This window comes from Pseudopipra pipra, chromosome 1 (assembly GCF_036250125.1).
Source record: "Pseudopipra pipra isolate bDixPip1 chromosome 1, bDixPip1.hap1, whole genome shotgun sequence".
Taxonomy (NCBI): Eukaryota; Metazoa; Chordata; class Aves; order Passeriformes; family Pipridae; genus Pseudopipra; species Pseudopipra pipra.
In genome coordinates this window covers 136,576,876-136,593,976 of record NC_087549.1, presented here as the reverse complement: position 1 = coordinate 136,593,976, position 17,101 = coordinate 136,576,876, and the positions used below count along the sequence as shown (strand labels likewise).

The 17,101-nt window shown below is 37.6% G+C and overlaps 1 protein-coding gene across 1 annotated transcript in view; it reads left to right on the top strand.

The window, feature by feature from the left end:
* The window catches only part of NEBL (nebulette), a 93,777-nt gene that overhangs the window by 23,306 nt on the left and 53,370 nt on the right, over positions 1-17,101 (top strand). The window contains 5 exon segments of the mRNA XM_064635006.1: positions 835-936; positions 7,590-7,697; positions 9,177-9,281; positions 13,837-13,944; positions 14,885-14,995. Of these exon segments, the coding sequence (XP_064491076.1) occupies positions 835-936; positions 7,590-7,697; positions 9,177-9,281; positions 13,837-13,944; positions 14,885-14,995 (534 nt within the window).

Genomic DNA, 17,101 nt, shown 5'->3' with positions numbered 1-17,101 from the left:
AATATTCAGGACTGTTTGAAAACCAAGAGCCCCTATTACACATTATGCTCAACATGCAAATTTACTAATTGCTGTTCAATCTCTCTTGAGTTAGAGTGGCTTTGGGACTTTTATTTTTCCCAGTCTGTTGTTTTGACGTGTCCTTGCTGATTCACAGTGCCTGAGTAATACAAGAAGCCTATTTTAGGCAATGGATAATTTAGTTTGTGGTATTGCAAAGCACCTATTGTTGATTCATCTGTGCTCTTTTCTAATGCATTGTGGGAAAAAATTGCAGCAATTTGCATGGAAGGCAGTTCAGCTGGAGGGATCACATAACACCAACCTTGTGGGACTAATTCTGCGCTGCTACACCAGTGCAATCTCACTGACATCCAGCAAGATCACAGTGGTAAAACTGAGAGTGGAAGTTGACCTTACATTTCAGAAAAAGCTGCCCCTCAGCCTAGTTTTATTTCAAGACTACTTTCAGCTGCTACAAATAATCTTGCGTTAACGATAGACCCTGTCATAAGAAATGCTGAGCTACTGTAATTCATGCTGTCTTGATCAGGAGGACAATATTTCTCAGGCTGAAGCTGTGCATTTGGTTAAAGTTGAATTTTGTGAATGTTGTGCATTGTGTTTTACAATAGGTAAATTTTATGTTGTTAAGAAGTTGAACCCAGAGAAGAGCTTTATTCAGAGCTGATCAGAATGGTAGGGTCAATATAGATCATTAAATGAGACTTTTTCAACTAGCTTTAATGCTTACATTTCTCTTGATAAAACGAAACCAAACATTTTATTAGTGATTCATATTCCTTTTTCTTTTTCTTTTTTTTTTTTTTTAAGGCTGAGTACAAGAAAGGAAGGGGAGAGATGAATAAGGAGCCTGCTGTACTTGGAAGACCAGATTTTGAGCATGCCAAAGGAGTTTCAAAACTTTTAAGCCAAGTAAGATTCTCCCGCATTTTACAATGACTTCATTCAGATATCTCATTCCTAGAAATATTTAGATTTTTAGATAATTATCTCTAATTGCCTGAGGATTATGTTCCCAAACCTTTCATATAGTATTGCGAGGACTGGTAAATTTAGGATTCTTAGGAAACCAAATACACATTTTTATGCAAAAATACAATGAACTTTGACTGTTACAACTCGTCTCTTGTGGAGATGGTGTATATTTATACAGATTATCTAGGATTTCTAAAATATTAACTGTATGTAATTTAGAGGCAAATTTTGCTACTTATTCAGTTTGAGTGGAACCTTACCCTGTGATTAATCCCACTGAAGTAACTGAGGTCTTTTGTGCAATTGCTTGGTAATGTGAGTAATGGGATCTGAATTTGGCCTGACATGTAAACTACCCGCCTTCCCTCCCCCTGAAACTGAACCTTTTATGTACTACTGTTATATATTAACCTCAAAAAAAAAAAAGAAAAAAAAAGAAAAAAAAGGAAAGGACAAATTACTTTAGTCCTTAATTAAAAAGAAAGCTGAAACAGAAATATTCCCTCTTCCTCTTAGTAGTTTTCTACTCATAAGATCTACACATAAGACTCTACTACAGATCAACCTCTGTAATTGTAAGAACAGTTTTGACTGCTGACCTGTTTTTGTTTTTTCCTTTTTTCCCCCTTTTTTTTCTGAAGTAGTTCTTTAACACTACCTTGCATAATCCTCGCTAGTAATCCTGTCCAGCTACCCTTGGAGCTTTTGTAAACCCAGGAACAAATTCTGCCCTCCTGTGAGAGGAGGATAACATTCTTTGATTGGAGAACACTGTGCTAGCCTTCCCAGAGCTACAAAAAAACCTGAAGTATAAGCAGTGTATATACTAGAACAGTCTCAGCATCAGTGATGTGTAATAAATACTTGTGATTTGACTAGATGCTAAAAGTCTAGAACTACCATAAAGTGAGAATAAAGTGTCATAGAGAACAAGCTGCAAAACAGTGTAGTGTCTGCAGGAGGTTGAGCTCCTTTTGCTGTTATCCTTAGATACCTCCTACATGGTTTCCTCTTTCACACTGGACCGTCACAAACTGACTACACAAAGAGAAAAAGAAGGAAATAAATGGTTTTTATTGCTTTGTTGATGATATGTTCAGAATCAAAATGAGTTTGTCTTTTCCAAATAGATTTCTGTCTTCCATTTTGTAATGGATCTTGTACTCATTCCTCTGCTGATGAGCAAGTCTGCTAAGAGATTATTTTGTGTTTAGCATCGTGCAGGCTAGGAAGTCAACTACTGCTTTCTAGAAAGAGGCAGTGTGATGCTGCTTAGACCTGGGTGTCAGTTATAGGAAAGGGAGCTGTCTCTCATTTAGCAAACACCTTTAGTGGCTTTTAAAGGGGTTCATATCTAAATTTAGTGTGTAATGTCCTTTATTTCTACTCAGTTGCTGCCTAAACACTCCTTTCCTTACAGCCTATTTGAGAATCTAGTGGGCTGGCAGCTGCCCGTTGTCGCAAATGGCACCAAACTGGATCCCTTTCCAACAGCCCTCTCCATCTGCCCAAGCCTAGTACCCATGAGATTGTGGCCAACAATCTCAACAAGCGAAAAATATCATCTAGATCATGGGGTCTTGCAAGCTGATGCTGAGCCAGCTGCATGGAAGGCTTCATCAATGCATGTTTTATCTCGTTATTGTTAGATGTGCTTTTTCTCTTGGACACTGCAAGCTGCATCTGCAAACACTTTTATAGTAGAGTCTCTTAACTGCCAGAGACTGGGATGGCAGCAGTTCTAGTTGAGATCTTTCTGCAGAAGGCAGCATTTACTGTGCAATTTTAACTTCTTTAGAGAGTCCAAATAGTGCAGAAGGTGTGGCAGGAAGGGAGGAGCGGTTGACAAAATGTATCGCTTGTGGTGGTCCAAACTCTGCAGCCACTGGCCCTGGATCCTTCCTTGTCTTGTCGTCTCCTCAGTCTGCACTGTTGTGACTGGTTGCAGTGTTTGTGATGGGGAAAGGGAGGCAGTGCTGACGCTCTGCTGCCAGCCGTCTGCCTGCAGCAGCGCGGAGGGTGTAAATACCGGGTGGCTCTTAGCAGCAGGGAGGTGCACTCAGCAATTCCCCCACCTCCTCTGAAGGGAAGGCAGTGGCCATGAGTTGTCTAATGTTTTTATATATTATTTGAATCATTATAACACTTAGACACACTAATCATAAATCAAAAGCACAGAAAAATGAAGATGACCCCTGTGTCCAAAGATCAGGGTGGTGGGGCAGGATGAAGAATGCACCTGTGCTGGAGGAGAGGAAGAGACCTAAATATGAGTCAGTCATGTCAGTCCTCTTCACGCAAGGATCGTGAAACAGTCTTGTAACAATTACAAGATTTAAAAAATAGTAAATTTAATGATCTCATTATTGTATCCAGACTTTCTGGCTTTTAGAGTTTCCATTTATTTCTCAGCAAATGGAAGGATTATAAACTTTTTGTGCTAAAGTAGATAATCTCCCCTAATAGCATGAATCTATAAGCTGCGACATGCAGAGAAATATTAGTTATTTGACCCTCACAGTAAATTTGCAAAGTTGGCAATTCTGATGGATGTAATGGGAAGAGAAGATGATAACATGTTTTAATGTGGTGCATATGGGTAGGTAATTTAGGGAGTATAGAGAACAGGAGCAAGAAGAGGTCAGGCAGTGTGGGTGTAACTAAGGGAGAAAGCAATCAAGGCAAGCAGGAAAGCAAACAAAGCAAAGAAAATAGTGTTAATGTTTGACTGGCACTCAAGGCTTTACAAAAATCAGTGTTTTCCCTCTCTCTCTCTCTCTCCTTTTTTTCCTTTTTAATTTTTTATTTAACAAAGCTTTCGAAAACAACAGCAGCAAAAATAATAGCTCCCAGAACTAGTGTATTTACCCACAGCATGTGGTAACCCTTTTCTGTTGATTTTAGAGCAAATTTGAAACAGAAATTGCGTTAGCTCTGTGAAAACATGAAGCTTGTCAATTTGCCGAATATACATTGTATAATTTGGGCTTTTTTTTTTTTTTTTATTAAAACAAGCACTTGTTTATGTACTCTTTATGTCTTCTAAAGTGTTTTATTAGCTTCTTCAAAGAGCTGCTGATATGATGTATTCCCCTTATGGTGTTCAATAACTGGTTTTAGAATGAATAATTTTGGATTTTCGTATTCGTTGCTGAATCTGGTGCTTATTGTTTCAGGGATAAAATTGTTAAAGGTAGAACGTTTTTCAAAATGCACCTTCTCTGAGATTTTCAGTAACAACACAAAGAGCCTAGGATTTTCTTAATCTTTCTTTGCTTTAAACTCTGCTAGTGCTTTTAGCTATGAATATTTCAGTTTTTCTCTTTGTTTATGTGACATTTCCTTCAATATATTTGTGTTCTAACAGGTTTTTCCTTTTTTAAAGACGTTTTCATATGGTCATGAGGAAGTGCTTTAGCTGTGTCTGCTTCATCCTGGGATCCCAGTGGTTGAATGATTCAATTTTTGTAGTTTCTTTGTAAATCTGAACAGTGGGTGATGTCATCCACTTCTGAAACTGAACACTCCCTGTGTGAACAGCTTTGAACTACAGATTTGATTTAGGAATGTTGCTGCTAAGCTTCAAAAGACACTGCTCTGTCCAGCTGCAATTTTGACTTTTATAGGTTTGGTGCAAGGCTGATGAGAACCTTGTTTATCCAGGCCTTATTTAATTCCAGTTTGGTTTTTCAGGGATGTTGTTGTGTTAAAAGCCTGCAGAGTCTGCTCTTTCTTATGCAACCACTAAAGAAGCAAGCTCCATGCATTTCTTTTAAATTAGCACCCACTGCATAATCTCTAAAAAAATAAACAAACTTAAGACTTTAATGAAGATGGTAAATAAGTAACCATCTTTTTAAGCCCTCATTAAATTAAACTCTCAGTTAATGATGAAATTGGAAGATAAGTGTCCACTAACAACTGTCAATTCTACTCCCACTTGTTTGCTCTTCCACCATATTACAGCATTGTTAAGGCCTTCCCCCTTCAGATGGTTTAGAAATCACATGAAGTGTTTTTCTTCATTGTTTTTATTCAGAACCCTTTCTCTTAGGTACATTTTCTCTTTATAAACTGCGTTCATAACTTCATCCTGTTCAAAAGAAGGATAAATACCGGGTGTGTTCTTTCACCGTGACTCATCTTCTTTCTTTATCTTCTCCCACCCCACGCTTCCTTTCAAAATGGGGAAAGAAACAAGAAAATGTTGATAAAAGAGAAAGTGGATGTCTGTCTAGCTTTCACTGAGACAAACACCCTATGACAAGTCAGTTAAATGACTGCTGGAAGTGCTCTGGAGATGCTGCCGGGGTCATTGGATATCACTGTGTATCCTCCATTTTGCTCCAGAGTGACCTGTGCCATGGTGCAGGGGAGGCAATAAGCTGAGCAGCCAGAGGAGGCAGCAGGGCCTGGAGTTACCAAGACAGCCCTCACTGCAACAGGAACATTTACAGTCATACTGTTTGGGCTATCCTTAAATTTGGGACCTTCCTGCACTTTGGCATCAGGACACACGGCCCTGAAGGCACGGCAAACATCCTGAAGACTGGATTCACTGGCCTCCCTCTTTCCTACATTAGCAGCAAACTCTAGATTGAAATGCATTGCTAAAAAAAAATCTTTTAAAAGGTGGCATGAAACATCTGCTGCTGGGAGATGGCAAACTAGTTGTGAGGAGAGGTCCCCTTAACACCAATGCTCTCCCATTTAACAAGAATCTCAAGGACCAAGATATTTGGTATGTGTGTACTGTTTGTGGCCATTTGTTGGCCGGGCAGAAGGCAGCCTGCAGGAGCTGGATATTTGAAGTCTTGTGCATGATATGGTTATGAAATGAATAAATGAGTAAAACACAATTTTGCTTGCTGTGCTGACTTGATCCCCGGTTTCAGAGGCTTTTTGGATAACATATTCCAGCACTGCCTGATTTTCATTAGAAGGCAAGTTTTGGATACACCTTTTAAAAGAGAAAAGTCCTCTGATTTATTCCTTCACTGCTCATACAGACCATGGATTTGCCTTTGTCTTTGTATTCATATATATGCTTTTGCACTTGATCCAAAGCCAAGGCAAATATCAAACAATATGAACCAGATGAATCTACCAGAAGGCAATAGATACTCTCTTCTAGAGCTAGTGTGAAAGATTATGAAGTTCATCATGTGTTCAGATAAAGTTTCTCTTTAAAAGTAACAATGTTTTAGAATTCTTCCTTAGAAGAATTAACCTAAGTGCTGGAATTATGAAGTAGTTCTTGAACATACGCAGCTAATTTCTGTTTGGGTGGCTTAGTTTTGGTTATTAATGAAATATTGGGCATTGTGACTAATGATAATGAGGTTGTATAAGCTTAACCATATTGAGGGTCTTTTGAGGTAAGGAAGAACTAAAATGGAAAAAAAATCACTCTTCCCACAACTAAAGCTGAGAAAAAAATAATTTTTGAGGGAGATTGTTTGAGGTGGTTTAACCACTTTATTAGACATTCATGTGGGAATAGAGAAAAAAGGAGAAGGGAAAAATCCGTGTATTTATTTAGTGCAGAGCGTGGTAAATTATAATGGATGTTGCATAGGCTCAGATATCAGGTGTCTGACTAACATTCATGAAAGCAGCATAATTCAGACTGAACTTTATTCTCCTCTGTTATGCCCAGCTGTTGGAAAGAAGCAAACATGTGGGCATAGTCTCCAGATGTTTGATGGTAACGCACAAAGGGGGCAAAGGAGGGAGATACACTATTTGTTCAATTTTATATTTTCAGATTCTGAATTCAGTTCTTTAGCATGTTTTATGGAATTTTTGTGATGGAATTGCTTTTAATGCTGTTGTCTCAATATTTATATATTGCTCATTTCCTCTTACGTGTGTTATCATTCCCCCTTTTTCTTTTGAACAAGAAGAAAAGAGAGTGAAAGTAGTGGCAGACAGGCATTTAATTATACTTTCTAGCACTGTAATGAGGTGGGCATTGTCCCCAGGAAAAGGCTGTACTACAGAGAGGTTCCTCAGCGTCTCATGGGAAATTTCTAGTGGAATCAAAAGTAGACCTGGGGGCTCTGGTGACAGTCTAACAGCACGGCTGACATGTGGACCTGGTGGTGGAAAGACAGCTGAGTGGGAAGTTTGATTCTGACTTCCCACTTTCAAGTGGTTGAAAAATTCACAAATGATTTGTTTTATAAATTTTACAATTTATTCATCTTAGAATTTATTTTTTTTTTTATGTTAGATACAAATTGAATGATTCTCAGTGAGGAGATTATTACTGCTAGTCGAACAGTTCTGGTTTATTTGATTACTCAGGTGAATCATATGGTTTTAGTTCTGTTTTCTTTTTATAAATCCTTCAGCACTGGTAATTGCATATGACAATCTTAAAATTTTAGTAAGATTGGATACATAAAACTTGTTTTGAAACCAACACAAGACAGTCACAGGTGTGGCTAAACTGAGCTTTTTTTAAAGATTGTTTAAAGATTTATGAATAAGGCAATTGCCTTCAATAAGAGTCTTTGTAGTCTGAATTCTCTGTGCCTTTTTTAAGTGCTATGTGTTAATATTAGACATATTTGTTCTGGTGAAAGGTGAAATACAAAGAGCAGTTCAGTAAGGAAATGAAGAGTCACCAGTACAATCCTCTTGACAGTGCTTCCTTCAAGCAAGCAAAGATTGCATCCACCTTGGCAAGTGATGTAAGTTAATTGGCTTTGTATTTTACATGCATTTACATCCTGAATAACCTAACATTTGTTCACAAGTAGAATTCTTTTGTCATCTTATGAGTTAGTCTGAGCTGCAGTCTCTGCTATACAGTGTGTAGCAGGTACAGCATGTTATCCATTTCTTCCTCCACTTCTGACAGAGGGCTTACAGTTTTTCATAACCATTTTAGATGAGATTCATCTTGCTTAATTTTGTGTGTTCAAAGGCATGAGTGCTTATTGCCCTGTACTTGGTCCCTTTGTTTTCAGGAAAGAAATAAACAGGTCTAGAGGGAAATTCTTCTCACCTGTTGTAGGTGCCTGTCTTTGAGGAGTGAAGGAGGTTGCATGAGCAGTTCAAATCTGGATGTCTGTCTTTGAGACTTCCTTCTGCTGGTTGATCTTCTCAGTAGTTTTAGAAAATATAGCAGTCACTATGTTGAGCAATGGGTGTCTGCTGCTGGAGCCAGGCTGGAGAAAACCTCTATATAGAGTGATAATGCTGTTGGGATGATATATTTAAAAGTGTGTCTAATGCTAAAAATGTGAGCCCTTCTTTGAGGCTGTAATCCCAGATAGCGAAGAGTAGTAGTTTGGCATTTCCAAAGTGTGGGGCACCATGCAATGGGAACAGGAGAGACCGGCTCTGGGAAGGGTACAGTAGAATATGTAATTGTTTCCAAAATCTACATATGAAGTAAACAATTAATTGAATTAATTAATAATGTAAGAAATGTGCAAATTAAATATCATAGATTTAGAGTCTGCCTAAATTAGTGAAGAATACATATGTGGAGGTATTAGTTTAAAAGATTTTTCATCCAAGATAGGTAAGGTGGCTAGTTTTCTTCCTGTAAAGGTGGGCATCCAGCTTTAGAAGTATGGAAAATCCTACTGTGGGCTGATAGGAAGTTATCTTCTACTTCATTAAGTGATTATCTTTTGCCTTATGTCATGATATTACTTATATTTGCTGAAAGCAATCTGCTTTAGATAAAAGATCCAGGAGAACTTCCCTTTTACTTCTATATATACAACCTTTTAAATTAGACAGTTAGTGTAATGCCTGAAGCAGGAGAAAAAGAATAAGAATTAATGGTGTTTAAAATGAATAGACTCAAAGTATTGAGGAAGATCATCTTGATTTAAGTGGGGGGTGAGAGGGGAGGGGAGAGGAAAAAGAAAAAAAAAAATTCTAGTCTGAAAAGTCATACAAAGTGTGATTTTGTTGAAAGTGTCCTTTTTGGAGGAAAACTTTGAGTAGTTCCTAAGTACTTCCTCTGCAGAATGAATCCTATACTGATTTTTCCTTTTCTTCCAAATAACAGTAGATGACCACCATCTAGTGGCTGGTACAGATTGCTCAGGCAAGCACTTAATGCTTTCTGTTTCTGGATGGCCACACTGTAATACAAATCTGTGAAATATTTTGTTAATCTTTAGTTTGCATAACCTGAATTCTCTTTCCAGGTGAATTACAAGAAAGATTTGGAAAGCCTACATGATCCAGCGTCTGATCTACCAAATCTGCTATATTTAAACCATGCTTTAAATATCAGCAAAACGCACAGTGATGTAAGTTGCCTTTTTAAGAATTACCTGAAAGATAAATGTAGTAAGGAATGTAGTATGTATAGTCACTCTAGGAAACAAAAATTTTTGGTACTTGCTTCATGGTCTCATATGTAGTAGACTCATATCATGGCTAGGCTTTGCGAACGAAGATTTGGGAAGGGCTCTACCCACATTTGTTACAAGTGTACTGGTGGCTAAAAAGGCCAATACAAGATAGACACGTCCAATTGCAAAAGGCACAGCAGAAAGACTCCTTAGATGGTATATTCTGCAAGACATGATTCTTTCTGCATTGTCTTTTCTCCTCGAGAGTGATCCTGCGTGCGTTCTCAAAGGCATCAGCAGCGTTATAGATGGTGTGTCTCCAGACCTCCTGATTGGAGGCCAGAGTAGACCAGTTATGTTGATCAATATGGCCAAGACTAGAGTATTGTAATTATAGTAGCTGAGGGATGAAAAGCTGGTTTTTAGGAAGACATATTTCAATTATTAGAATAAACAGTATACTATGGAAGAATCACACAGACTTCTGATATTGAGTGTTTATTCCTATATGTCTGAAACCTTGTCTGTTTTTAAACTTTGTTCTAAGGTACTTCTTTCCTTGCAAATCTTGTTTTGTCTAGAAGATCTTGCTTTCATCTGCAAATGTCTGTACAGAAGGGGGCATTATGCTAGTTTAATATTTGGACTTCTTTCATGAACAGTCTCTCGAGTGCTATCTTCCCTTACAGTTTCTCTGCCTAAACCTTTTTTCCCTCCTAAATGTCTGAGGCTTCCTACACCAGGTCAGAATAGGCACATGCTGCATTCTGACATGTAATGAGACAAACCCCTTGATGGGGCTGGTGGTCTGACGTATGATAGCGGTGGGGGTTGAAGTAGGAAGGACGAGCTAGGAAATCCCTGGCTTCTCTGCCATGATAAAGCTTCTCTCCCACTCTAAGAGCACCTATGCTGCATGCATGGTGCCTGTAGGCTGGTTAACTGCATTTGTCATCTTTACTCCTGAAACCATGGAAGTCCTGCAGAACTGCTGGGGAGAGGCATGAGTGGGTAGTGTTGGGAAGGAAGATTACTCTACGGCGGCAGGAGTTGAGCAGATTTCAAGACAGATTTGTCATCTTATCTCTAATGAGATAGAAACCTGGACCTTCCCTCTTAAGCAGATCATGTCTTGCAAAATTTATTTCTTTCTTTTGCCCAGGAAGGGTTGATTCATAATGTCCATATGCTGGTCTGAGGACTCTGTAATACTAAGTCTCTGATTTTTGCACTGTCCAGATGCTGATGGGTATTTTTTCTTGCTACAAGCAGGAAGCAGAATGCTTTGCCAATCCTTAATCTCTCCACTAACTGTCTTCTGCAGAAATCCTGTTTTCACAATCCTTCTCAGATTTGACCTCCCTATGTCATCGCTTTGATTTTAAAATTGTTAGTCTTCTGCCTTTTTCCCTGCTTTTCCAATACCTTCCTTGTGTTCTCCTCCTTGTCTCTCCACAGCTCATACCATATCTGTCTTGAAATCTGCTTCCATTGTATGAAACAGTCTTCCCGACTGTACTGTTGACTGATTTCCAACGACTGATCATCTGGTCTGTTTTTTTTTCCTTCTGAAACACAGAGCTGCTTGCTAATTGCCCAATTTTGCTGTTTCCCTGCAGTATACCTTTCTCCATTGAACTTTGTGCTTCTCATTATCTTTTGCATAACATAGCTACACCTGCACCGATGCGACAGATTGAAACCTGTATGGTTAATTAAACTCAAAAATTAATCTGGTTGATTGAATGAATGGGTTTGCTGATTGACCTAGAGTGTAGGAGTGTGTGCAAAACTTTATGAAGCACATATACTGTAATATCAATGCAAGGCTGTTATACAAGTCAACTTCCACGGAAATAAATTCCATCAGTTAAGAGGAAAGGTTGATAAGCATTTTTGGACACATATAGGCTGATTTTGACAGGCTGAACTCATCCTGTTTTTATTACTTTGATAAGGAAGAGAATTCACAAGATGGAATTTTCCCCTCATACAGTATTGTCCTGGTTTCAGTTGGGATAGAGTTACTTTTCTTCCTAGTAGCTGTTATAGTGCTGTGTTTTGGATTTAAGATGAAAAGAATGTTGATAACAATTTGGTTGTTAACCAAACACTGATGTTTGATTATTGCTGAGCAGTGCTTACCCTAAGACAAGAACTTTTCAGCTTCTCATGCAGCCCTGCCATTGAGGTGTCTGGGAGTGCATGAGATGCTGAGAGAGGATACAGCCAGGACAGCTGACCCACACTGGCCAAAGGGATATCGCACACCATATGGTGTCATACTCAGCATATAAACTTGGGGGAAGCTGACTGGGAGCTGCTGCTTGGGAACAGGCTGAGCATTGGTCAGTCAGTGATGAACAATTTTTTTTCATTTGTGTCACTTGTTTTTTCTTGATATTTTCTTTATCTCTCTTTCTTTTTGTTATTTTTCTTTTACTATCTATTTATTATTAGGATGATAAAATTTTATTTTATTTCAATTATTGAACTGTTCTTATCTCAATCTATGAGTTTTCTTATTTTTAGCCTTCTGATTCTCTCACCCATCCCATTGGGCAAAGTGTGTGAGCAGCAGTGTGAGGCTTAGTTGCTGGCTGTGGTTAAACCATGGCAGGTATACATGTAGCATAAGCTATGGAGACATAAAATGTAACACTTTGATATATGTATAACAGCTAGTTTATTGCTTTTAACATTTTAAATCTGTGCCTGTTTTAGAGACTTTGAGATGCTAATGAACTACAGGCTAAAAAAAGGTGAACTTAGATGTATTTCATTTTATGGAACAGGGTGAATAAATAGAACTTAAGAGACTGAATCTAGTGCTTGTAGCTTAATGTAGCAAGAGGTTATGAGATTTACCTAATTTGATTTTATAGAATTATTTTTTTATTTTGTTCCATTAGTTGAGGAATGGAGTAAAGGTATGAAATCAGTATCTGTAGATGGAGATAGTTTTCGTTTTTTCCACTACAGAAGTGGTTTTGTTGTGTGACATTTATAATTCTTTCCACTAGGAGGCAAACCCAGACCGTCATATGTGTTCCTTTGCACGTCAAATGTAAACAATAACGTTTATTTTCTATCGAACATAAACATTTGACTTTTGGATTACCAGGGCAAGCATTTTCTCTAAGAATGTACAAAAGTTGTTTTTTATCGTATCCTTTCTTCATTTCATCACAATATTTTAAATTCAAATTTGTCAGAACTCCTGAGCTGGGAGGCCTAAAATGTAGTTTCTTCTATGCTCTTTCTTCCATACTTATTTTAAATGGTATTTAAATTCCAAAACCTTCTGGATTTTGTCGATGAAAACATTCTTGGATATTTTTTATTTCAGTTTGAATATAAGAAATCTTTTAAGCAAAGCAAGGGCTTCTATCATTTCACCCTGGGTACCGCTGAACAAATCCATCACAAAGCAAATGCGGTGCTTCAAAGTCAGGAATACACAACCATAAACACATCTTGCAAAAAGAAAAGTGCAGCATTCTAATGGTGATTAAATAAGTCACAAAACTGCATGACAGATTACAGTGATGTACAGCACATAGTCAATCAGAAGCACCCCATGAGAAGAGAGGAGAGTGTTTTTGCAGGACCCAGACCTAGTGCAGAAGCCTGACAGGGAAAGAGAAATTCAGACATCACTGTTTTTGAAGAGAAAAATAAATTAAAATGACATTGCTCTTTATGAATATAATATTTTGATTTGTAGCTATTTGCTTTCTTTTAAGGCTTGTGTAGAATACTCCATCATACCGCACAGTGATTGTTTGAGATAAGTAATGTGTTTGCCCTCTTAATCAAAAGAGCATGAATGAATGAGTTCAGAAGGCTTCTCCAGGTTTCCAAACAGAGTGTATTTGCTTTGCGAGTTAGCATAAAGTCATAAGTTGATGTCTTAACCCTGTGTCCTTCATTGTGATTTTACTGCTAGCTTTAAGGTCATGGTCCCTGGTAGCTGTGAGGGGAATGTTGGTGCAAGACCGGACCCTACTGAGGCATTAGTTTTCCTTCCCTTCTCCCTCCCACAGGTACAAACAAAAATGCATTTGAGAGTGGTGCTCCTGAACCTGAAGCAAAGACCTGTGGGGCCTGGCTGTGAAACAAAATTTTGTTGTTGTTACAGTAAATGTGTTGTTTTATGGGAAACATGGCAGGGGACCCTTATTAAAAAGCTGCCAACTGTTCAGACATAGGTCATTTGGCCAAAATCATGCAATTAGTTTAAGGGTTGTGATTGATGCTCCTCACTCCTGCTGTCTTCAAAGCTCATAATTGTTAGGTTTGACAATTTGAAGAAAAGGAATAAATGACTCCAGAAAACAAATTACCTTATCTAGCTGCCCTGTTTCTTCAACAGGTTAAATTTGGGAGGAGTCTTCCAACTCAAAACTTCTAAGGAGTATGGCTAAGACAGGATTTGTCTGTTGCTGAGGCAAGCAATCAGATCTCACATTCTGTCAGCTGCTAACAGACTTTATTTTAATTTTCCTAGGTCAAGTACAAAGAGAATTATGAAAAAGCTAAAGGCAGATCAATGCTGGAGTTTGTGGATACACCAATGTATCAAGTTTCAAAAGAGGCTCAAAAGATGCAAAGTGAGGTCAGTAAAAATGTGTGCCTGAAGACGTAAAAGTTAGATCAACAGAGAAGTTAGCAGACATCTTGTACTCAGGTTAAGAAAATGTATGAAGCAGAGTGTAAATTTAGGATATGGCAGAATTATACTGCGTAGTTATCTCTGCTATTCTGTAACTCAGTTCTTCCTTCAAATTTGTTTTTTTCTCAAAAGGCCATTGGTGCTAACACTAGACAGAGGTTGTCTGTAGCATCATATAATTGAGAAGAAGCTCAAGAGGTCATCTAGATCAGAGATTACTAATTTTTTAACTTTTCCCTTTAATTCTGTCATTAGTGAGGGATGGTTCTCACATGTGAGTAAGTGAAGCCACAGAACCCAGACCAACCCCATGCCTTAACTGAAACATGCTCCTCAGCAATGGGGAAGGAGTGTTCCAGAACAGCACTGGCTGTCCTATGTCAGGCCATGCTTTTCTGACTTTTTAAAAAAAACTTCAAATGATGGAGATTTTGTGACCTCCCAGGCAATCTAGTCCAGTGCTTCACCATCCATCCTGAGCAAGAGTATTTTCCTGTGTCCCCCATGCTGCAGTTTGATTCCATTACTTTTGCTGTGTCATGGAAAACAGATGACCTCATCCTCTTGGTAGAAACTTTAATGAGTTTCAGACCATTACCTTGTGTGCTATTTGTCTTCTCTTTTCCCTACCAAGCAAACTGTTTCTTTCATAGTTCAAGTTCAGCATTCTCTTTGGAAATACCGCACACATATTTTTGTCTAGATTGTCTCTGTCTTGTATAGCTAATCTAGATAATGAAATGAGTAATGAAGTTGCTTATTAGTGTGATGACTAATTTATGACATGGTTAATTTCTGGGTCTGTTTACAGTGTTCTTTCTGAAATATGCTTGGAACTGTGTATGTATGTATGTACCACTAATTGTTGGTTTTGCTTCAACAGAAAATGTATCGCAAAGATTTTGAAGAAGGGATCAAGGGAAGACCCTCACTGGATTTAGACAAAACCCCAGAGTTCTTGCATATAAAGCAAGTCACTAACCTTCTGAAAGAGGTAAAGGATTTTTTGCTGTTGTTCAGCTGTAAATGAGCAATAAGCAGCATCACTACAAGCTACTGAGTGCTGAATAGCTTAAAATTAACTTGGTAGCTGAATACAGGTCACTTCATGAATAAGAATTGCTTCACATCAATTTGTATGAATAGTTGTGTAGTAAGCAAATTATAAAGCTCAGCACACCTGAACCAGAAAAACAGAGTTTTTAGATAGATGAAGGGGTGTAAAGGAGGATTTCTGTTGGCATCCAGATGGCAGTTTTTCCTTTTGAGTTATTATTTCACATCTATGATAGTCTGTTGTGGTTGTATGGATACCTTGAGCTGTGTATGGTCACTTTTAACTAAGTTAATTGAAATAATTATCTATCATGCATGTTATGGATGAAAATAAAGAAGACCAAAATTCCATAATATAGCTGTGATATTACATAATTTGCTTTAAGCACATTTTGTTACATGGTACAGGTTTTCTATATGCCCTCTGTTTCTTTAAGATTTGTCAAATGTTCTCAGTTGTACGTGCCACTACAAATGAAATAATTTTTTTCCATAACTGAGAATCCTTTTATCTTTAGTCTTTTTATATTGTTATTCAGAATTGGTTTCATGTTAGGTTTTGAGTATTGGTTGGTTCTGTAGATTACGGTTACTATTTGACCAACTTTAGAAGAGCTAGAACTGCTAGAAGAGAAGAGCAGAGCTGATAGATATCCTCCTTTTGAATCTGGGAGCCAACAGTACCTTGTTTGTATTTATTGTTTTAAGAACTGATTTTTTTCTCCCAAACAAATATAGATGCTAGAATTAAAAACCCTTGAACCTTGTTCCTTTCCTTGCTGTTTATACAACTTATCCCAGTCTGCTAGACTTCATATGGACAAAGAAAAAAATTTCTTTTCAGATTTTCTTTATTATTCATCCTCTAATAAATAATTTATTCTGATAAGCCTGGCTGTCAGGTAAGCAAGTCTCAAGCTGGGTCTAGTTTGTGCAGTACCATTCTGTGCGTGCATCTCATGTATACCTAGTCACTAGGGAAAAATGCAAATGCTGTCATTTTGTTTAATCTGCTTGCTGAATGCTCACAGAAGTTGTTATTGCATGCATAGTTGTAATGTGCTATAAATGTTCATGTTTGAAAATTTTGATGTAGCTTCCCTCCATAGTGCTGTATGCATTAAGATATTCCCTAATTCTTACCTCCTCAAGTTTTATGACTCATTACTTAGGGAATAAACCATGCTTGTAAGCCAAAGGGGAAGAATATGAGAAAATGGGAATGATATTTTAATGCAAAACTGCATGAATTTTGTATGGTTTTATATCCATATTCAAGGAATATATTCCAAACCCAAAGATTACACAGGTCAAATTAATTATTATCTTTCACGATTCAGCAAAATTATGTATTTCTTCATAATCAAGGATGTAGCTCAGTATCTTTGCATTAAGGTTCATAATAAACTTTAAATAGATAATGTATGGAATAAGAAGAAGTTACTAAAAAATGAATCAGTTTTTCAATTGCTTCTTATTCCCCCCCCCCAGTGTCAGCTATGTTCCAGCTTATTCTGTTGCCTTCCCACTGTAGATAATTCTGTACATATTTCCTATTTTGTAACAACATGAACTTTCTTCTTTGGAACCACATTCACAACTCCTTCAGAAGAGACAGATGAACTAAATAGTTCTAAATTAATAGAAGTTGTTTCCTGCTTGTTGTAGGACATGCTTGTGATGACAAAAGAAGCTTCTTTAAAAATACCTGTTTTCCTTTTATTTAAATAATGAGCTTATGGAAGATAAAGGTGCGCACTGCTACTTATGAAATTTAATACATAATTAGGAGTATTAGTTCATGTCTGTGTAAATCCTTCTGATATATATTTTCTTCAATGTTCTTCTAGTTTCTTTGCTTAAAAAAGCCTAATCCTCACCTGGAGATGGAGCAATTAAAAATCCTTACAAAACTTAGAGACCTTGAACTTCAGTAGGCTTACATCAGCTCTTTAGGACCTGGGAAGAGGAAAAACAACCAAATGTCTGTGGGCAGGTTCTGGTGTGCTTTGAATTTTATATTGAACATTTGAGTACTCTGGAG